This window comes from Coccomyxa subellipsoidea, assembly GCF_000258705.1.
Source record: "Coccomyxa subellipsoidea C-169, whole genome shotgun sequence".
NCBI lineage: Eukaryota > Viridiplantae > Chlorophyta > Trebouxiophyceae > Coccomyxaceae > Coccomyxa > Coccomyxa subellipsoidea.
The window spans coordinates 1,532,638-1,553,151 of record NW_005178029.1 but is presented as its reverse complement, the minus strand read 5'-3'; the positions used below and the strand labels follow the sequence as shown (position 1 = coordinate 1,553,151).

General features: G+C 51.8%; 6 protein-coding genes across 6 annotated transcripts; 2 read left to right on the top strand and 4 right to left on the bottom strand.

The window, feature by feature from the left end:
* Window positions 1-1,277: 1,277 nt before the first annotated feature.
* Window positions 1,278-7,525, bottom strand: COCSUDRAFT_57497 (hypothetical protein; the record flags this gene model as incomplete). The annotated part of the gene is made up of 20 exons (XM_005645445.1): window positions 1,278-1,517; window positions 1,626-2,198; window positions 2,372-2,703; window positions 2,809-2,946; window positions 3,061-3,253; window positions 3,377-3,472; window positions 3,573-3,821; window positions 3,941-4,057; window positions 4,175-4,312; window positions 4,411-4,527; window positions 4,633-4,760; window positions 4,849-4,995; window positions 5,090-5,151; window positions 5,388-5,519; window positions 5,649-5,880; window positions 6,016-6,208; window positions 6,299-6,472; window positions 6,614-6,805; window positions 7,173-7,293; window positions 7,503-7,525. The coding sequence occupies 20 exons, from the start codon at window positions 7,523-7,525 to the stop codon at window positions 1,278-1,280; spliced, it is 3,597 nt and encodes a 1,198-aa protein (XP_005645502.1).
* Window positions 7,526-7,962: 437 nt separating this feature from the next.
* On the top strand, window positions 7,963-9,310 carry COCSUDRAFT_54298 (hypothetical protein). The gene is made up of 5 exons (XM_005645444.1): window positions 7,963-7,969; window positions 8,055-8,161; window positions 8,256-8,428; window positions 8,532-8,783; window positions 8,944-9,310. Exons 2-5 carry the CDS (start codon window positions 8,098-8,100, stop codon window positions 9,244-9,246), a joined length of 792 nt encoding a protein of 263 aa, XP_005645501.1. The 5' UTR covers window positions 7,963-7,969; window positions 8,055-8,097; the 3' UTR covers window positions 9,247-9,310.
* Window positions 9,311-9,382: 72 nt separating this feature from the next.
* Window positions 9,383-11,637, bottom strand: COCSUDRAFT_54297 (hypothetical protein). Its single transcript, XM_005645443.1, has 6 exons — window positions 11,307-11,637; window positions 10,907-11,113; window positions 10,644-10,814; window positions 10,209-10,529; window positions 9,851-10,061; window positions 9,383-9,705 (listed from the first exon to the last, which is right to left on the bottom strand). Exons 1-6 carry the CDS (start codon window positions 11,406-11,408, stop codon window positions 9,680-9,682), a joined length of 1,038 nt encoding a protein of 345 aa, XP_005645500.1. The 5' UTR covers window positions 11,409-11,637; the 3' UTR covers window positions 9,383-9,679.
* A 1,142-nt stretch (window positions 11,638-12,779) lies between these two features.
* COCSUDRAFT_37718 (betaine aldehyde dehydrogenase) lies at window positions 12,780-15,148 on the bottom strand (the record flags this gene model as incomplete). The annotated part of the gene is made up of 8 exons (XM_005645442.1): window positions 12,780-12,923; window positions 13,061-13,378; window positions 13,501-13,674; window positions 13,826-14,024; window positions 14,172-14,341; window positions 14,433-14,606; window positions 14,747-14,827; window positions 14,912-15,148. 8 exons carry the CDS (start codon window positions 15,146-15,148, stop codon window positions 12,780-12,782), a joined length of 1,497 nt encoding a protein of 498 aa, XP_005645499.1.
* A 1,055-nt stretch (window positions 15,149-16,203) lies between these two features.
* On the bottom strand, window positions 16,204-17,908 carry COCSUDRAFT_18370 (L-galactose dehydrogenase; the record flags this gene model as incomplete). Its single annotated transcript, XM_005645441.1, has 8 exons — window positions 16,204-16,338; window positions 16,485-16,652; window positions 16,791-16,934; window positions 17,027-17,143; window positions 17,224-17,280; window positions 17,366-17,506; window positions 17,619-17,723; window positions 17,813-17,908. 8 exons carry the CDS (start codon window positions 17,906-17,908, stop codon window positions 16,204-16,206), a joined length of 963 nt encoding a protein of 320 aa, XP_005645498.1.
* Window positions 17,909-18,576: 668 nt separating this feature from the next.
* COCSUDRAFT_18339 (hypothetical protein) lies at window positions 18,577-19,687 on the top strand (the record flags this gene model as incomplete). Its single annotated transcript, XM_005645440.1, has 4 exons — window positions 18,577-18,826; window positions 19,072-19,202; window positions 19,312-19,461; window positions 19,595-19,687. 4 exons carry the CDS (start codon window positions 18,577-18,579, stop codon window positions 19,685-19,687), a joined length of 624 nt encoding a protein of 207 aa, XP_005645497.1.
* Between the last annotated feature and the right edge of the window lie 827 nt (window positions 19,688-20,514).

Genomic DNA, 20,514 nt, shown 5'->3' with positions numbered 1-20,514 from the left:
GAAAGGAGCTTCGCGATCAAAGCAGATGTCTTGTCGTCAACATCCCCCATATTTTCTCGGAAAAGGGTCTAAGATATCATAGCTTTCTAAGCAGCATTACTCTAGACGGTAATATATGTGGATTGTATGGATTCCAGGGCAGGAGAAGTGAAGGGTTCCCAACTTTCAACTCGCCTGTATAAAAATTTGAAGTAAACCTAAGTCTAAGAGGATGTCCTAAACCTAAAGGGTGTATAACAAATTGGAGCATGGATGCCCAATTGCATGCAGGTGCTGGCCCGGTTCAAACGAGGGCTGTGGGGATAGTGAGTCTCGAAGTTTGTAGTAGACGTATAGTACTGGCCAGGCCTAGGGTGGTGGGCCGCGCGGCGGTTGGTGGCAGGCTGCCGCAGCGGCTATCGATATCATGATGTAGCAGACTATGCATTCGGAATGTGCAAAAAGCCGAGTGCCTACCATCATATTAACCTCAACATCAGGTTGGCATAGGAGATTGCGTTACTGATGGTGGTGGCATATGATATGATGACTGATGATGAGTTTGAGACCGCAAATCATCCAAGCTCAGCATCTGACAAGTTGTGTAAAAGCCAGACCGTATCTAGATGAAGATGCATCTAGAAGATCTTGAACTGTATGCTGGCAGCATGCAGCTAGCACGAGGCAGCCTCAGGTGAATGAGCGCAGATCAGGGCCTGCGATCAATATATACAGTACCGGGACACTGCAGTCAGTCCTGACGTCGGATTGCAAGCAATCTGCAACGGGTCCCTAAATCCTCGACACTGATACTCATTACTTTTCACACTCTGTTCAATTTGAAGCTTGATGGTGCCACCAGCATATAGTCTTACAGCAGGCAGTGCAGGTATGGAACGGTCCAGCGCTTAAGAAGTAGCCCCTGTTGCAGCTGTTTCTGATGTGTTCTAAGGTGCACTGGCAAATGATTATTGACTGCGGACAGCAAGCTATACACTGGCATCATATTATCACACGCTTTTCCTGCCAAAAAGAGGGAAGTCATGCAGACAAACTACGTTTAAAGGCTGCCACAATCCTACCCCTTGTTGGACTCGCCAGATCCAAGCAAAGCCCCAATTTAAACGTGGGCACGGTCCTCAGTTATTATACCGGCCTCGGCCAGCCGGGGCCAACAGTACTGGCATCATATACATGACAAGAAAGAATGTTGAATGTGAAGTTGCACAGAAATGCAACGCACGCCACTCAAGGCGGCTGGGGTCCCGTATTCAGAACAACAAACTCTGCTGTACATGCTAGGCATCATCCTCAGCTCCTGATCTGGCATCGGACGCCTTGGGCAGAGGAGCGGATCGTAGCTTCTGCAGCAGCTCAGGCATGGGGTCTGGAGGAGCACCAGGCATGGTCTGAGCCCAGACAGCATCAAACATGGGGCTTCCATACACTTTGGCCTCGTTTCGGAATGACCAAATGGTGCCAATCTTCCACATCCCTTCTGGCCGCTTCTCAATGTGGTCGATCAGATGGTTCCGGTCCTGCGCAGTCCCAGATATCGCTGATGGAGTCATCAGACAGAACCATGCTTGTGAAAGGCAACAAGATGCAAGGAGGGATGGCATTATCAACAGGCTGGCGGCACGCACCTTGACTGTGTAGCGGCTTCGAGAACCCCCGTAGCACGACTCAATGTCAGGCATGGAGATGGTGCCTCGCCGCTCAGCTGACAGACTGGCCGTGGGGTCAAACACTGTCTGCTTGTACCACCCGTTCAGCTGGCCCCACACAAAGCCTGGTCCATACTTCTTGGCCAAGCCCACCTGCGTTCTCCCATGCTTATCAGGACCTGAGGAAGCAATGCCCCTCCCAGCCGCTGCCTTGCCTCCCTTCTCCTTCTGCACCGCCGCCCCCCCACCAGCTGGGCCGGCCCCTACATCTTCCTGATCAGCATCATCCGCCTCTCCTCTGTCCAGCACTGCTGTCAGCGCATCTGCAGCCTCCCCACTGGCCACGGCTGCAGCAGCCAGGGAGCCATCCCCGGTGCTCAACAGGGGGTCGTCCAAGACAGCCGCAGCCTCGACGGCGCGAGCAGACGCCGTGTCTGCCGCTGACGAGGACGGTGCTTGGTCCTTTCTGGGCAGCGCAGCCACGCCGGGGCCCACAGCCCGCTTCAGCATGAGATCATCGAGGTTTAGATGCACCGGAGGGGAAGTGAAGCCCTGCAGCAATGGGAATTGCCTCTTCAGCAGGACGCTTTCTGCTAACCTTGGAATCCTCACAGTGACTTCACACGCGTGCTTGCCAAGTCAGATCCTCTTACATGTAGAGCACTGCGTAACCTGGCCCCTTGTCAACAACTTTTCCCGCTGCAGAAGGCAGCTGGTCGTCCCACCTTGTACTCCCGCTCTGACGTGAACCATGTCTGAGAGGAGGCGTATAGCAGCAGCATGTCGGCGGCAGCGGTGTGGCCGCCTCCGCACGCCACGTCCAGGGCGCGCACTTTCTCAGCCAGAGCCATCAGCCTCGCCCTGCCCTCGGCCGCATCCGCAGCCGGCTGCAGCACCAGCACCGCCAGCTCCTCCAGATGCTTGTGGCCCCTGTGCCTGGCGAGGACCGCCTGGATATCGTCCTCATCCTCGGCCGAGCTCAGTGCACGAGCCACGCTGGGGTTGGCCAGCTGCGACGCCGCAGTACGCAGCCAGCGCCTGGCCAGTGACTTGGTACCTGATGCAAAACGCAACCATGGCCTCATGCCAGCATGGAGCAATGTGTCCCAATACAGCAGACACACCAATCAAGGCCAGACACAGGTGATGCGAGTGAGCACACCTGTCCACAGGTACTCCGCAACCTCGCTGTCTGTGAGCAGGCGCAGGGGTGCGTTGAGGCACTGCCCAGGCTTGCTTAGGCACAGCTTCACCTTGTCCAGGGTGATCACCACATTCTGCAGCCTGTTGTCGCTCACCCCTGAAGTCCACCCAACATCTTGTTTGCTGACCGTGATGCTCTTTGTCGTCTTATAATTTGCGACAGGGAAAAAGCCAGAAGATGTGCATGCATGCTGTGAGCAACCCGGCTCACCCTTGGCCTCGGAGGCTGCTGTGAAGGGCGTGTATGCGACAATGTTGCTGGGCAACGCCAGAAGCTGCTCGGGCAGCAGGCGCTGCTCCTCCTGCACAAACTCCAGAATGAGGGCTGTCCACTTCTCCAGCCAGGCCGGCACCCTTGACTGGCCTCCCCCACCCCCCAGCGCACACTCACGCAGCCCAAACTCCTGGAAGCAACACGGTAACAGTTCCCACATCTGGTGTGCCATGCACATCAAAACCAGCCAAGTCAGCAAGATAGCACCACTGCGCCTAATTTTTTCTTTGGTACAAAACGCCATAGACCGCACCTGCAAGCGCGCCCTGTCCCGCTCGGTCAGGGGCTCTGCTCCTGCCCTGACCAGGAGCGCCTGCCGCCGCAGCATGCTGTGGCGCTGCGTCATGATCTACACCAGCAATTCTTGCTTATTTAATCCATTCATTTCCAAATTTGCACATGATTCAACTATGCAGGGTGCAAGGAGCACATTCCAAGGCAGTACTCACCTGCATGAAAGCCCGACTGCCAGCAAAAGTCAGGAATGACCCTCTGCAGTTTCTGGTGCCACAGAGGCAGATTGCCGTCCGAAACTCCTTCTCACTCTCGGTGACGCATGCGTAATCAAAAGTCAGTTCCTCCCCGGGGTAGACATGGCGCAGCGTGTACACGGCAATTGTCAGGCGGCCGCCACACGCCATCACCACAGCCTGGCAATTAGGTGTGCAGCTGTGGCTCATGCGGCTCGCATACGCTCCCTGCAGCAAAGACTCTCTAGATGAGATTGTCCTGCCCTTGTCATCACGCTCCCTATAGAAAGGTGGTGCGACTGTCATTTCACAAAAAGAGAGGTATGCCAGGGTGCAGCTCGGCACACCTTGGCAGCAGCATCGATGAACATCACATCATAGCCAGTAGGGTCATCGCGTGGCCTCTCGAGCACGATGTTGTAGAAGTCTGGCAGTTCATCACCCATTGTCTTCCTGATGATGTCCTGCAAGACAATCACAATGGGTTTTGCTGGTTTGCAAGAGACAGGTCATCGATGTACATTCATCAGGTGGCTCCAGAAATTAGCAAGGAAGGCCACTGACACAGTGAGCAGGCTAACCTGCATCTCAAACCAGCGCCATGGTGTGTGCACCTCTCCCAGGTACTCCTCCACAAATGTCAAGGGCGGCAACCCCTCCGATCTACAGCACTTGAGCCCAACACCCTTGGGATGTATCCTGAAGTAGTTGGAGCCGACCTGCAGATGGGGAGCGACAATGGCTGTAAGTCTTCTACAACCCTGATCCAGGCATGGCATGGCTGACAGGTTTTGCAACATTGTGAAGAGACAATGACCTTTTGGACGCGCTTCTCCACAGCGTTGGCTGCCTCGACACTGCACATGTCTCCGGCCGCTTGCGCATGCTCTTTGACATCCTGGAGGGCCAGCAAGATGTCCCACCCAGACGCACCCTGTATGAACTCACACGATCGGACGCCGCACTCGTTGCGTAGGACAGCTACTTACACCTGCATGCCTGTGCACGGCCTCACATGCCTCACGTTTGAGCAACTCACCTGCTTGTTGATTGCTGGCATGAGCTCCCGCTCGACCCAAGCCGTGACCTTTGCATGTACATCTGGGATCCCATCTTTGACGCCGTCTGCCTTGCCATTGCTCATGTGAGCCTCCTCTGCAGGGCCTCCTGCAAGAACAGAACCCGTCTCGAATATGCACCGGCACTGTAAGAGACACAAATTCAACCGATAAATGACGTGTCTCATCCTTGTCACCTGACGCCGGGGACTCGATGGACTGGTGGGCCTTTTCGTGATGCACGACTTCGCCCTTGTCCAGCGGGTTGATGTTGTCAGGCTGCCGCAGGCTCTCCTGAAGGGTGACAGGCCGGTACTCGCCAAATGCTCCAGATTCCAGCACAGCTGTGGTCAACAAATATTTAGACGCCCATCCTAGCTCATTTATGTCTTTACTATGCAATCTTAGGGCAAGTAAAGAAGAAGCATTGAGAGTCACCGTCATGGATGTTGCGACGGGTGTAGCAGTCACACCCCCAGGTGTCTATCTCCTGCACATCTCTGCCGAGCACCAGTGTGCGCCTGTCTGTGACTGCATGGTTCAGGCACTTGGAGGTCCCAGCACACCCACAGTCTGGCCCGCACTCCAAATTTCTTGCAAGACAGTCACATTCTGTCTGAAACCTCTCAGCTTCCAGCCTGAGAATGAAATAACGTCAAAGTCAGCTAGTGTTCAGCACTGAAAACACAAAAATCTTGACAAGGCTGGAATCTCAGTATTTGGCCAGAAGGCTTACACATAGGTCCCCAGGTGGCCAGCTTGTGTGCAGTGCTGCCCAGAGCACATGCCCTTCTTTTCTGTTTTGAACTTGTATTCAAGGACCTCGTTCTCTTCTGCGATCTCGTACTTCTGAAGCCGTACATATGGCCTATGCACACAGATTGTCAGCACGAAGGAATCAGAAGAAATATTGTGGGGCTTACTGGACAACTGGCGCATAATTTACCCAGTCATGTAGTCACACCGTAACCCTATGAACACCAGAAAAGAGGCACACCTGGGAATGTAGGGTTCCTTCCTCCAATCCCCTTGCAGGTAAGGCTCCCGATTGGCCTGAATGCTTTCCGGCAGGGCGCCTCGCGAGACGACTGGGCGGACAGGACGCTGGGCGCTGTTTTGCCCATTGGAGTTTCCGGAGGGGCCACGTGCAGCATTGGCTACCGCCACTATGGCTCCATTCGCCGCCGCTGCAAAGCTGTCTGCTAGTGCTAGAAGCTTGCTGCGCCTCTCTGTTCAAGCACAGCAACCCTTGGCAAGCAGCCTCTCTGTATCACCATGGCCTTCAACCCCGATTGATCTACTGCACATTGCAGCTTCTGCTGGATGCATGATGATGTTGCAAGGCATGAAGAAATATTACGTACCTGTCTCTGAGTCATTCGCAAGACGCTCAGCTGCGGATCGGCTGATGGCAGCTAAATCCTCTGTGACAGCCTCAACGTCATCGTAGCTGCCATCCTCCAGCGTGCCGATCAAAGCAGTGAAGTCCAGGGGCAGCACACATGCAGCTCTGACAGCCTGGCAGTTCTGCACCCTCGCCAACTGTGCCTTTCGAGCCTATGCACACACACATCAACATGCTTAAAATTGAATTCTAAAAGGGCAGAAAATACCTTCCATTTGAATGTATGGATGAGGATGGCGCACCAGCGCCACTCGCTCTGCTGAAGTCTTCAGGTGGGAGAATGCGGCAGATCCCGAGCTCGATGGTGGATCAAAATCCATGGGGGCAGCATCTCCGGTTTCGTGGGGAGGCGCCTCCAGCTGGACATGCAGCGACAGGGCGCCTTCCAATCCCCTCAGCAGCTCCACAAGCTCAGCCTGAAGCATAGAGACATCCTTTTGAGACATTGCACTGTGTAGATATCCACAGAACAGGCTCCTTTCCCATGCAGATCTGCTTGACACACCAAGCTTTCTGCTCTTGGGCACGGTGCTGGTCCATGCGTGCAGGGCACTGACCGTCACAACTGCAGGCAGCGGCCCAGAGACCCAGCGCTGATCTGCCAGTCGTTTCTGTCTTCTCTTCCCACTCCTCTGCCCTGATGACTCCTCGCCAATGTCGCCATAGTAAGCTTGCTTGCGCTTCCGCTTCTCTCCGTACTCTTGGCCCGAGAGGAATGCGGCACCCCCGAGACCCACGCCTCGGCATGCCTACCAGCACAAGGCCGCACATCAGGCTGGTCAACCGTGCCAACTATTTGTGGAACACGTGGACTTTACATAAATACATTTCTGCTGGCAATGCAGTGTAATCGATCACCTGCAGAGATAGCAGTGCTGTAACATCCGGCAAGACAGCCAACCAGAAGAGGTCCTCAGGTACTCCTGAGTCTGCAGCTGATGTGGGAGCTACTGATGTGGGAGCTCCTGACGCGCGCTCAAGGGAAGCAATGCTCTCATTGCCATGGTCCAGCAGAAGACTGACTGCTTGGGCAGGACCAGATTTGCTGTGGGTCATAGCTGCATCGCAAATACTTCGAAACTCGTGCGCGAAGGTTTTCAGCGAGCACTTCCCTACCTTCAATTCCAGCGCCCTGTACACAGGCATCCAGGCCGTGATTTTCCGCAGCAGCCCTGAGGTGGGAGCCTTCGTCTCAGGAGTAAGGTAATCGCTGGAGAAGGGACCCACCTGACCCTGTCTGCAACCGCATCACCCCATTCAGTCCCTTTCGCTGAATCCAGGATTCCGTCGCCATCTGTGCCCCGAATACTCTTGAACAAGCTCACGATGTCTGGTGATGGCGATTGGCTGTTGCAGTCCCCTGTCAGGACTGGCTGGCTTTCGCTCAAGGTCAGCTCATCATGCGCGTCAAGGATGTGAACTAAAAGTGTGCTGGGGGAAGGGTACTGCACCCTGAAGGCCCTGTGCATATCCTCAACTTTGGCAATCCCGTGTTTGGGCAAAGTATCGAAGTCACACTACTTATATTTTCGTCTGACAACCTTGTCTAATCAAGATTATACGTTCTCTTCTTATTTCTCTTCTCGTCTTCTCGTGGTTACCCAGGCCAAGAAACAAGACGTGCAATTAGGACGTGTTGCCAGCACGTGCGGCTCCTCCCTCGGATTTGGCCAAGCCAAAGGCACAAGAAAGTGCTTTCAAATCTGCTATGGAGCGTAGAACAGGTAGCACGCAACGGATTAAGTCATAGTGTAATATTTAGCACTTGACAGACTTGGAAGTTTTTGTGATCCCAAACCTCATTTTTATTTTGTGTCTGCAGACTCGCAAGATCCGAATGGAGTTAAAAGGCAGAAAATGGATGTGAGGGAGGACGTTGGATGGGGGCCATCGCTTCGGGGAGGGCGTGGCAGGTGAGTGTCTAAGTGTCTTGGATCTTAAGGCAACTCTGCATATATTATTTTTAATGCTATATGGTCATCCGATGCATTGTACTAGGGGATGGGGGAGGGGTGGTGGTGATGGCCATTCGCGGGGGTTCATGAGCGAGGGACGAGGGCGGCATGGCAGGGGAGACATTGGGTCTTTCCATCCTGAAAGGGCAGGTGAGAAAGACTGATGGTACTGTTGCTGATGTCGCTCAATGGCTACGTCATGGGCCGTGCCAACGGACTTGACAAGTCTGTGGTGGTGCTGCAGGTTGGCATAGGGGTGGCCGCCATCCCGGGGGTTTCCCAAACGACAACCCCTTCATGCACCATGTTGGGCATATTGGTGCACACGGTGCACTAGACCCACAGCACCAGCTGCCCATGCCTCCACAGCAGCATCACATGGATGACGGGCATGTGCCTGGTTTCCACGGCCACCAGGTGGGCAACCTGTGCCACCCTCACGCATGCAGTGAGCTTAGATTGCAGTGAGCTTAGAAAAGAGGCGCCGGGCAAATTGGCCAACAGCTGTGAATTTGTGCAGGCAATGCAAGGAGATGGTCCTGCCATGTCAGACTCGGGACATCTTGGGCAGCATCCGGGCAGCGGGCCGCACCGCGGCCGAGGACGTGGCTGGGGCCGTGGTGGCTCAGGCAGCGGCGGTCTGCAACCGTTCAGGCGGGGCCAGGCGGGGCTGGATCCTGCAGTGCTGGAGCGTCGCCGCAAGAGCACAGCAGCCATCATTGCCCGCCAGCTTGCCCATGTGCATGTGTCAGAGAGCCTGGCAGGCCAAAAGGTGCCCTTGCACTTGGTATCTTTTGAAAGCAACAATCTGTAGATTGCTGGAAAAGGAAGACGCCTTCTTCTTCATTATGCCTCCCCGCAGCTACTGGCAGGCCGCCTTATAACATGTTGGGTTGTGTCGCACATTGTAAAGTGTCTTGTATGGCTTGCAGGGATTCCTTCATTACCAGCGATCCTCATCAGCCTTGGACGATCCCCCAGAAGCAGCTACAAGGAAAGGGTTGCCAGAAGAGGAGGTGATAAAGCATTGTCTCATGTACTCAGCTGTTGCTTCCGAAGAGAATGTGAGCTCTGGCGTGCGCGCACATGATCCTCTGGATGCATTTGAGCTCTGCCTTGATGACTACACGATGAGCGCCGATGCAGAGGAGTACTCAAGAACACCAGGGATGTCGGTCGCTCTGCAAACATCCAAGTTTGGTACTTTCCTGGCGCCAAGGGTATGGGAATTTTAGTGAGGTCCATGCACGTGTACAATAAGTAGGAGAGAGTGCAGACAGTGTAAATGGCATTGAAGTGAAATGCGAAAGCAACAAGATTGTATGTCTCCAATATTGTCTTGTCTTTGTCTTCTTGTGGATCTTGACGGCAGTTGCTGCTGGTATGCCTTATAGATGACAGCACATGTCAAGTCCATACTGCAGAGCTCGCAAAAAAGTGCTTGGTTAATGTTTGCATTTCACTTCCAATGCTTCACGCTTGCAATTGTTTCACAACAAGTGGTACACTGGCGGCTCGCTTCTCAGATTGCAAAGTCATTTTCTGATGCAAACCACAGCTGTGCAATGCAAAGAGCCCAAAGACCGAGAGAGTCTTAGACCATAGTAGACTATGGGTATACGTATAACGATGGGCACATTCTTTCCCATCAGACGCAGGACACGCTGACTAGAAGTATACTCTCCACCGGTAGCCTGCGAGCAGACATTCAGGAACGGTCAGCATCTAGTGATGACAAATCTGGAGGGCAGCAAGCAAGGAACAACTGCAAACTTTATTTTTTTCAGACACCTGAGTTAGACGAGGAAGATGCCTGGATCAGACAAGGAAGATGCCAACCTGTTTTCCAGGTGTAGTTGTCGACGATCTGCTTGAAGACAAGGCCAGCAAAGACAATGCAGACATATGATGCTGTCCGTCTGTGGCTCGGGTCGGCCAGCTTGGGAACAGCGAATGTCAGCGAAGCCACAGATAAGCCAAATAGCAGGTACATGAAGCCCATGATGAAGCCTTCCAAGCCCAGCTGCCCTTGATTTGATGGCAAGAACACCTGCAGTACCAGAAACAGTCACTTTCAACGATGGGACATGACTAGAAACCATAGCCACAGAGTTGCACAGCATCAAGCTGCCAAATTGGCCAGCAATGTGTGTGTGTTGGCTACATGTGCTGTCTGCAGCGTGCGTGCAGGTCTCACCTTGATCTTGCCCTCCTGGTCAGGGTAGTAGAGCGGAACACCGCGGATGATGTTGTGCATGCCGCCGCTGACTGAGAACCAGTAGACAAAAAGGACGCCCAGAGTCCACAGGACCAGGTTCTTCATGAACTCGGCGTAGTACAGATTGTATGCGATGGCACCCAGCGCCAGCACAGCTGCCAGGAATACCACAGGGAACAGGCCTGAGCGCATGAACGACGGCCGCTCCACCTTCTCAATGTTGATGCCTGTCTTGTCACGCAGGAATGCAGCCATGTCCTCTGCCTTCCAGTGGTGGTGGCCATAATCATCATGGCGCATCTGCACATGCGGCAAAACAAATTGATTTGCTTTTGCTCATGATGTTTGCCAGAGGCATTGTGTTCTTGTGTCTGTGGCAGTGTATAGCTTGTGCTCGTCCAATAGGGCGCTCACCACATCCTCTTGCTTAAATTTGATGACACCATCAGCTCCCACAGGCACATTGGGGTTCACGTGGACGATCCACGGCAAAGACTGGACACCCAAGCGGTGAAAGATGGCTTTGCTCTCCTTGAACTCCAGGTTCACGAAAAAGACACCTTGTTTTCCAGACTTCTTGACCTCCTGCGATCCATTCACTTATATTCAGGAGGCTGACATGGACCAAAGAGAAATATGCTGCAGATGCAAGAACGATCTTAAAGGCAGATGATCACCGTGGCCAACAGCCCAAACTCCTTGCGCAAGCCTCGCAGGTTCAGTTGCTGCTTGTCAAGAAGGTGGGACGCTGTGCAGAAGACAATCAGGGCATATGGCCGTCGCTTGCCAGTCACGTAGTCATCAAACATCTGGGGAGTAAAGTGAATAACGCCATCGGATGCCTTGAGAGACAAAGCCTCCAACTCCTCCCTCTGAAGCTCGTTCTGCTGAGCAATCAAGGTTGGCAGGCCAAACAGAATGTAAACATTCCTGTTCTGTATGACTCAAGCAACATGAAGAGGTTGTTCTCATAACACTGGGAGCTTCACAACATGTCCACAAAGCAAAGCAGTGCTCTACAGAAGTTGCAGTAATCATGACTGCAAGAGAGCACAGTAAGCCACACAGCAAGCTCACCTCGGCTCTCTTCTTCGATACAACTTTAGAAAAAGCTGTTAGAAAGTGGGGTTGGAGTCCCAGCAGTGCGATCGCGAGGAAAAGGCTTCTCGATGCCATCATCAGAGCAAAGTTGACAATCGCCGACACTTGACAGAGGTTGACGACCACTTATTGCACCCAGGACATCTGAATCAATTTTTAAATCCCATGTAGGCCAACAATCTGTGAAGCCAGGTTAAGGAAACCTAAAAATGGGCAAACTCCCAGGATTCCGAATCGGGAGGGCTATCTAAACGTATATGAATATTCTTTCAAAAGGTATCTACGAAGTCCTGCACATTTCAACGATTCCGTCTCACATCATATGATTGGCAAGACTTTATTGCCGCCGAGGGCATCTAATGTTTGCATGATGCATGATGGGGCAACCCTGTGAATCCACCCCAATTTCCAAAGGGCCACGCATGCCAAATGGGCATGCACCACAGAGTTGTGAACTTGATTCCAGCTGGATTTTCAGGCTGTTCCTTATACATCAGCTGAGCTAATTCAGCTCTTGCTAGTCCAATGGACTGAGTCCATCCGGTCAGCCTTGTGCCGCTGAAGCAGTGTACCGGTCCGGTACCTCAGGCTAGCCAGACAGCACTACCCTAGTGTCCTTTATTGATGCGCACTGCTGGCAGCCGCTGCGGCGGTATGCATATGCTTTGCTTGATAGTTGCATAGATGCATAAATGCAGTGCTTTGCCCGCAGTGCAAGCATTGCTTTGCAATTCTTGATGACTATTGACACTAGTGAGTTCTGTGCTTCTGCAGACAATGTGGTACCTAAAACCCAAACATTCCTGCCCCTGTGAATTCAGGAAGACACTAAAAGTTGCTTTGAAATATTTCCCGCACCGCCGACTCGGAGGGTGCGAGATTTAGAATGACTACTACAGTACTGTGATAGTATACGTTCAGAAGCAATTGACAGCGTCTCAATGAAATTACATCATGAAGATCAATCCAAATGTAAGGTATGCAAGATGACGGCAGCAATGCATGAATTGACCCAACCCCGGGGGTCCCTCCACTTCAAGTGCAACAAAACAATGCAGGGCTGTAAGTTTGTCGTCCGGTTCAAGTGCGCAATTGGTGCATGCACCCTCACTCTGATCAGGACTTGTCAAAATTGCCTGCGGGTAAGAAGGTGCCGCCAACATGCCATGCCATCATTGACAAGCCAAAAGACTCCGTCTCAGACCTCAAAACATCCACCCATCCCATCAATGATGCCAAGGGCCACAGGCTCCTTGTGACACACTCACAGAACAAGTCTTTCTGACCTCAAGTTGTTCAGTTAATGTTGCGGCCATATGGCTGTCAGTCCCCGAAATGGATGATCAATATGAAACCCCAAAATAGCACATTACACGTGCTGTTCAACCTTACCAGTGCAGTAACCCGTTCCACCAACCAAGCAGGCACGCCGCCGGGTCATGGAGATCCTCACAGCTTTGACTCCACGGGATACCAATTCCAACGATCTTTTGATACATAAGTGGTGACCTGCTTGACACTCAAGTAGCTGTCCAGGCCATATGTGCCCAATTCCCTGCCATATCCACTTGCCTTCTTACCTCCCCATGGTGCCTGCACACAGTAATAAGAAATGTATCAATTTGATCTGAACGCGCAGAACTCGACCTGCAAAGGCAGAACAAAATCCTTCGCAAGAGTAACGTAGCAGCCCAAGAGGAGCTGCAATCAGCCAAAGAGAAAGAGATTACCTGGCAGAAACAAGGTTGACTGCAGTTAATCCACACAATTCCAGTCTCCATTGCAGACGCCACACGCTTGCAGCGCTCAGCATCAGCGGAGATCACAGCAGCCGCCAGGCCATACTGAGAGCCATTTGCAATTGCAATGGCTTCCTCCTCTGTGCGGAAAGTAGCCGAAGCAAGGACAGGCCCAAAGACTTCCTCCCTCCAGAGACGCATCTCGGGCTTAACATTGATGAACACTGTTGGCTCCACAAAGTATCCACGCGACAGGTGCTCTGGCCGCTTGCCTCCAGTCAGCAGGGTGGCACCCTCCCTCTTGGTGTCCTGCAGGAAACCAAGCAGTAAATATGCATTCTCACTAAGAATGGAGCGTTTGACATGGTGAAATGCAACCACCCATGCACACATCACGATGCAGGCATCATGTTGGCCACTTGGCGCCCCACCTCGATGAAGCCCAGGATCTTTTCCAGCTGTCCACTTGATATAACTGGGCCCAGGCGTGTGTTGGCTTGGAGGGGGTCAGCGATTTTGATGTTCTCCGCACGCTTCTTCAGGCGGGCATAAAATGCATCGGCGATGTCCTCATGCACAAGGAGGCGCGATGTAGCACTGCATATCTGTGCAAGGGGCACCAATAGAGTTAGTTCTCCTCAAAAGCGCATGAGATGCGCTTGAAGTGCTCACATCTTCTTGTGCAGAAGACACCCAGACCAAATGTCAGTTTCAGAGCTGATCCACAAGCTGCACAGGTTTTCAGGGTTGCTTCACCTGCCCATTTGTCCAGAAGCAGCCAAAGCAGGCCCACTCCACAGCATCATCTACGTCCGCATCGCTGAACACAATCAGGCAGCTCTTGCCTCCCAGTTCCATGCAAGTCTGCACTCCATTCTTCGCTGCTGCCTCTGCAATGCGCTGCCCCGTTGCTGTTGACCCCGTGAAGGAAATCTTGGCGATGCATGGGTGCCCACTGCAAGCATCAGGTCACACCCTCTTCTGAAACGTACCACCGAAAAACATGCAATGAGGTCACTGATAATGGGCTGGCATTTCTAGACTGGAAAGCACTCTCCAGTATAAAACCAAATTGAGTTTAGTTGGGGTGCATGCGCCACACCTCAAAGGGGCACCTGCTTCCACGCCAAGGCCAGTCACAACATTCAGGACACCCGGTGGAAGCTGGACCTCCTCTGCAATGGCTGCCAGCTCGAGACAAGTCAGAGATGCCATCTCTGAGGGCTTCAGCACAACCGTGCAGCCTGCTGCCAGGGCCGGGGCCACCTTCCACTGCACACGCACACACAGACACTTAACACTATTTGCTTCCGGCAGCAGGGCGGCATAGCACCTTGGGGCATATAATGGGACCAGTCCTTACCGTCGCAATCAACATGGGATAATTCCAGGCAGAGATGAGCCCCACTGGCCCAAGCGGCTCTCGTCTGAGCACAGTCTTGAACTCCTCCATAGGAAGCGGCACTGGGCTGTCTTGGGAACCATCCAGTTTCTCAGCCAGATCAGCATAGTACTCAAAGCATCCAGCAACGTCATCCTACAGAATCAGACAAGTGAAATCTTTCGACATCATCATCCTCTTACACATCAAGGCTCAGCACACATGAGTCGTCTGGTGTGAACAAGCGCTGGGAAAAACAGCACTGGACCCAGATTGCTGATAGGTCAGGCACTCACAATGTCCCATTCAGCCTCCGAGATGGGTTTTCCATTATCCAGGCATTCCAAGCGTGCCAGGTCGATCTTCTTCTCTTTCACCTGGACAAACACTAGCAGGCCTCAGCGCAAGTATATGCGAAACTGCCAAATGCAGATATAGAGGCATCGAAAAGTGAAGCCCACCTTCTCTGCAATTTGACGAAGGTATACAGCGCGCTGATGACCAGAAAGTTTTCTCCACGGTCCAGAGTAGAATGCTTTCGTCGCTGCCTCGACAGCTTTGTTCACATCAGCTGCACCACCGCGGGGAATGGAGCCAACAACGTCCTCCGTTCCAGGTGAAATAACATCAAGCCTACCATTCGACGCAGCTGAAACCCATGCGCCATCAATGAAAAGCTCTCGGTAGGGAACAGCCATCGCAGATCGCTCTGCAAGTCGGAAAAGACACGACCAAAGTTCTGATAGAGAAGGCGCTCAATATGGAATTTATAGACAGCACGCTTTATATGTGATAGCGGCAAATGTCCCAAGCAATAAAGAACACAGAGACAGTTTCAGCATACGTACCAAGGTCACATGGCCAGGGAAATGAAGTAGCAACCCATTACGAATAAGGTTACAAATGCGTTGGCGCCGAACGAACTTCGAATACTCTGTTCTTGAGATCACTCAAACTACGGATGCCGCCAGCAGCTCCAGGGTGCGCCTGGGCTCAAACACTTCATGGGCAGATTGTGCAATCATGCATGTATGACCAACAACTGCGCCACCCCATCATAGCGTATAAATGATCAAGTCGACCGGCGCAAGGGGTTCCACGCTAAAAGTTCAAGCTTCAAGCACTTGATATTATTACAGGTCGGCAAACCCAAAGCCAGAGGCCATAGGGCATACACGCAGGGCGCTATTAGTTTTAAGGTGCAACGCAGGATTATGTGGTAGATATTCATGATGGGACAAATCATGAGCTGCATGAAATGTCCACTTGTTTGAGGAGAGGTGAAGGGCTCAGCCAACTTGGCTGCGCAGCATGCTTGAAGGTTGCAAACTGTCTTGATGTCTGCATTCTCTCTTAGCTTATCTTCGCATTGAGTATTAGTGTTATCCTTAAACAACAAGCACGGTTCATCAAGCCGGAGCCGAGTTCTAGCTGATCATTAATATTTTGCTTCATACCTTTTCACTTTGTACACAGGTGAAGTAACTGTGAAATTTCGTTGACATTTCTAGACTACTTGAGACTGCCAAGTAGTTTAATTGCAGACCACATGTGTACAGAGTATCAGCATACAGCACTCAGTGCTGAACATTTCATGCAATGAATCTGATACCAGCAATATCTGCCAGTGGTAATACAGGACTCTTGATTTAGGCTCTGAAAGAACTCATCTATGTCACTGAGTCCAACCCAGAGTCCCTCGGGGCCTGTAGCTAGCTGCAACAGGGCACTGTAATATCCCATAGACTGCGCATTATTGATTGTTCTCTGGTCGGCCCGAAGGCCACGATACATTTTGGATGGGTGCTAGAATTTGTTTGATGTTGCTGAGGGTGCCCTCTTCTGCTGCCGTCAACTGGGACAGAGCTGTCGCCACATTGTCTCGTACCTGCACATTCAATTCACCACGCACTAGTCATCAGCAATGAAGCGCTGCAACCTGTACCTGATTTATGGTGTATGAAGGCAGCATCCCACTCACAGGGCCAACCATTGCAGTGCAAATTGGAAAGTCAGCTTTCAGATGAAACCCACCTGCTCTGGCTTTGTGAAGCCTATGAGATGTGTTTGAATGGATGGGTTCCTGAGAGCTGCTTTAATTGCCAGCAGTGAGATATCGCTGCCAAGTTCCTTTGCCTGATCAGCCGCTGCCTTGCAAGCTGTCTTCACCTCTTCTGGAGCAGGGTGCCATGATGGGGGCCCCTATGATCAAAGCAAATGTTGCATTTTGAAGTTGTTAAAAAGCAGCACCGCAAGACAGGCCGTTTATTGCAATCACATGGTATGTGGTTCGTGTCAGGCAGTGTCACTCGTCATCACGGCATGAGAAGCGGGCCTGACCTGCTGTGTCAGCAAGCCCATGCTCAGAATGCTGGCATTGATGACACCAACACCCTTCTGCTCAAGGTACGGCAGAATTGACTCCAAGGATGTATCGTTCAAGCAGTAGTGGCAGTAGGACAGAATCACATCAACTGTCCCAGGCTCCACCCTGTGAGCCAACACAAGGCTGAGTGTACTGCAATAAATAAAGCACGCAACAGACCCCACACTTCTCCTGTTTAGGTGAGAGACACAGCGCACCTGTCCAACACAGTCCGGAAGATCTTCAGCGGCAGTCCAGTTATACCAATGAAGCGCACCACTCCTTGCTCCTTCAACCTTTGCAGAGCCGGGAGAGTTTCTGTAATCACCTGCATGCATGATTGACCATCCCTGAATCAACATGTTCCTGCAGCAAGGGTGGCAGGCTGATCAATGCTATTAATCATACCTGCTCTATGTCTCCAAATTCTATGTCATGAGTTTGGATGATGTCTATATATTGCACCTGCAAACACGCATCCACAATCAGGATAGGGCTGAGGAGTGCAAGCACATACAAACAATTCCCGGGCAAATCCACAGGTTCGCACCTGCAGCCGCTCTAGGCTCTCGTGCACACTGCGCGTCACTCTCTCGGCTGAGAAGTCAAAGGTATCTGCACCGTACCGACCCACCTTGGTCGCAATAATGATTTGATCACGAGGCAGGTCTTTCAGAGCTCGCCCCAGCACCTGCAAAGTGGCCAATGCCTTCGATGTCCAACACTGCAAGGTTTTCTATCAGACAGAGTGTGAAATTATCTTCCACTGGTTTGGACGAAGCAGAAATCATCTGCTGGCTCACCTTCTCAGAACGTGTCAGGCCATAGTACGGTGAAGTATCAAAAAAGTTGATGCCGAACTTGAAAGCCTCATGCACCGCCTGTACTGCGAGAGACTCGTCCAGAGGCTCCTGGAAGATTGCATAAAGCATCAGAGGACCATTCTTGTTGCATGCATTAGCGCGATCGATGTGCACTCCGGCACGCACGCAAATACCTGATAGATGCCACCGAGGGGCGATGCACCGAAACCGATGATGGGAACTGACAATCCTGTGTTTCCAAGCTTTCTTTTCGGCACTTGTTGTCCCATCTAAGGAGCTTGTCCAACGATTACTAGGATGAAAACTGTATAGGATTCCGATAGATCTGTAAGCAGGTGGTGCTAGAAATCTGTCCCCACAGCCTGATCCGTTGCTAATCAAGTGATGCTGGAGAATTTCTCCTGGTTTGAGAAATCAAATTGAATTCAACTCGAGAAACGAAGCTTTGGGTGCCAGGGTAACTCCCTCGTTTTAGTTTTAGAGGGTCTGGTTTCGGAAAAATTTCCGATATCGAAATCGCATCGCATGCACCACGGATCTCACGAAACAAATGCTGTTCTCGCAGAGGTCCCAACAACCCTTGGGACAATCAAGCAATTAAACTCGTTTTGTCACAATTTGTGGTCAAGCTTGTTCGGCAATCAGTCCGTGAGACAGACTGAGACAGGCTGCATTCTACAGTGAGTGAGTCACTGAAGGTCGCTCTGCTGTTCTACCGAAAATCTATATAAGCAAGGGACCTTACTAATACGCGGTGCTGTGTCGATTCACCACCAACAATGACTCCTGCTTTCTCCCAGAGGATGCGACACCAGTGCCTTGTGCAACCAATCCCACGGCTCCGATTACCACACCAAGTGTTTGGGCGGTGCAATATGAACATGTAAGTAAGGCAAGGTAGTTCTCTAGTGATTCCAGTCTCTTCATTAGAGGCAATATGGTACGATTTATCTGTGGGCATGACAGGGTGCCAAGAAGGAGTTTGAGGCCATTGGCTGGAGCATCAGCTGGTACAATATCTGCACCTGCCGACACTCGCACAACACAGCCCCAGAAGCGTTCGCATGCGCTGCCCTACAGAGTGGGACATGGGTTTGATCTGCACCGCCTTGAGGAAGGCCCTTACAAGCTCATCTTGGGGGGCCTAGAGATCCCTCATGATCGAGGCTGCGTTGCTCACTCGGATGGTGAGCTCCTTGCTGCTGTGCTGAGGACACTTGAGTGTTGCTTGCTTGTGAGAGTTGAATAAGCACAGTATCAGGTGACTGCCTGTTGAGAAATTTGGATTTGAGAGAACAAAGACATTCTGAGGTACCATCAGTAGGTACACCAGTTGAGATCTATTCATGGCACTGTAAATTTAGTCGGACAAGGGATCCATGTAAGCTCGGCACAACTTGCCAGAATCTAATGTATCAATTTATTTCCGCAGGTGATGCTCTACTACACACGGTCACAGACGCAATCTTGGGTGCTTTATGCCAGCCAGACATAGGCCAACTTTTCCCAGACAATGATCCTAAGTGGAAGGGACAGACATCAGACGTTTTTCTTCTGGAAGCAGTGAGTGATCACCCACTCCAGCCATTGTGTTTGAGCCTTGACAGTTTGTCCCTCTCCTGGGTTCGCTTGTAACAGTCGTGCACACTCAGAGGCTCCACTTGTGATGCAGGTCCGCCTGATGCGTGAATTTGGCTATGTTCTGGGCAATCTGGACGCCACCATTATCCTGCAGAGACCAAAGCTGTCACCTCACAAGGAGAAGATCAGGGCAAATCTTTGCGAGCTTCTGGGTGCCGATCCGTCCGTTGTGAATATAAAGGTAGGGGTGTGTGGCACAGTTGCAGTGCTTCCATCAAGGCCAAAACGAAACTGGGCAGAGAATTCCATTGGGGGCTTCTCTATCGAACGCAAATTTGTGGCGCTTGACTCAGATGCTTTGTTATCTGGTGCAGGCAAAGACACATGAGAAAGTGGACAGCCTGGGAGAGAACCGTAGTATTGCAGTTCATGCTGTATGCATGCTGATTAGGGAGGATTTAGTATAGTCATTGTTGACAACATGGTGGAATGTCAAGATGAAGTTCACTGCGCGACGACTTATCCAATAGGGTTTGTAGTTCTTGCGAGTTGCAGCCACTCAACTTGAAGAAGTTGCTGCCATATATGATCTCTGGCTTTGAGGGACTGCATGGGGATTTGCCTGTGCTCAGGCTGCGGAGCACATGCATGTCATGAGCTGCCAGGAATTATCTTTGGGCTGCCGTCTTCAATCACAGTTACACAGAGTTCCGCTCCCTGCAGCTGCCCGGGCCCGTGACACTTTTACGGGCGTGTATGGAGCCCATGGCCCCAGGTGACGGAGGGAGGTATTAACATTGAGCACCGTGCCTAGGTTGATTGGGTCTTGCTAGGATCTGGCGAGTCTAACAAGGGCCCTGGGGTAGGATTGTGGCAGCCTTAGTTGCAGCTTGTCTGCAGTACGCACCTTGCCTCCAAGTTGGCAGGAAGAGTGTGTAATACTATTATATTATACATAGTATGGAGCTCGAGCCCATTTGCCAGTAATGGCTGCAGTGCAAATAATATATGATTGGGGTTTTCGATAGCACACTCTGCACTTCTATGGCGCCACTGGCAGGAGCTTCATTCAAGTATTTGTTGCCGCTCCCAGCTAGAGTCTAGCTAGCCTAGAAGCATGATTCCGAATCAGCCGCCCGCTGAGCATATATTCTATGGGGCATATTCAAGAAAATCTTGTCACCCATGGTGGATAACAGACCATTATTTTCAGAAGCCCGAAGCCTTCGACATATGCGATTAAGATCCATTGTCTCTCCTTGCATGACTGCTCCTGCTGGCACAGAGCAGCGGC

Coding starts and splice junctions, on each gene's coding strand:
- COCSUDRAFT_54298 (XM_005645444.1), top strand. CDS start 8,098: ATGAGCGAGGGACGAGGGCGGCATGGCAGGGGAGACATTGGGTCTTTC. Junction 8,429..8,531: donor CTGGTTTCCACGGCCACCAG/GTGGGCAACCTG, acceptor GAATTTGTGCAG/GCAATGCAAGGAGATGGTCC. Junction 8,784..8,943: donor AGAGCCTGGCAGGCCAAAAG/GTGCCCTTGCAC, acceptor TATGGCTTGCAG/GGATTCCTTCATTACCAGCG.
- COCSUDRAFT_54297 (XM_005645443.1), bottom strand. CDS start 11,408: ATGATGGCATCGAGAAGCCTTTTCCTCGCGATCGCACTGCTGGGACTC. Junction 11,114..11,306: donor TATCGAAGAAGAGAGCCGAG/GTGAGCTTGCTG, acceptor ATTGCTCAGCAG/AACGAGCTTCAGAGGGAGGA. Junction 10,062..10,208: donor ACCAGGAGGGCAAGATCAAG/GTGAGACCTGCA, acceptor CTGGTACTGCAG/GTGTTCTTGCCATCAAATCA.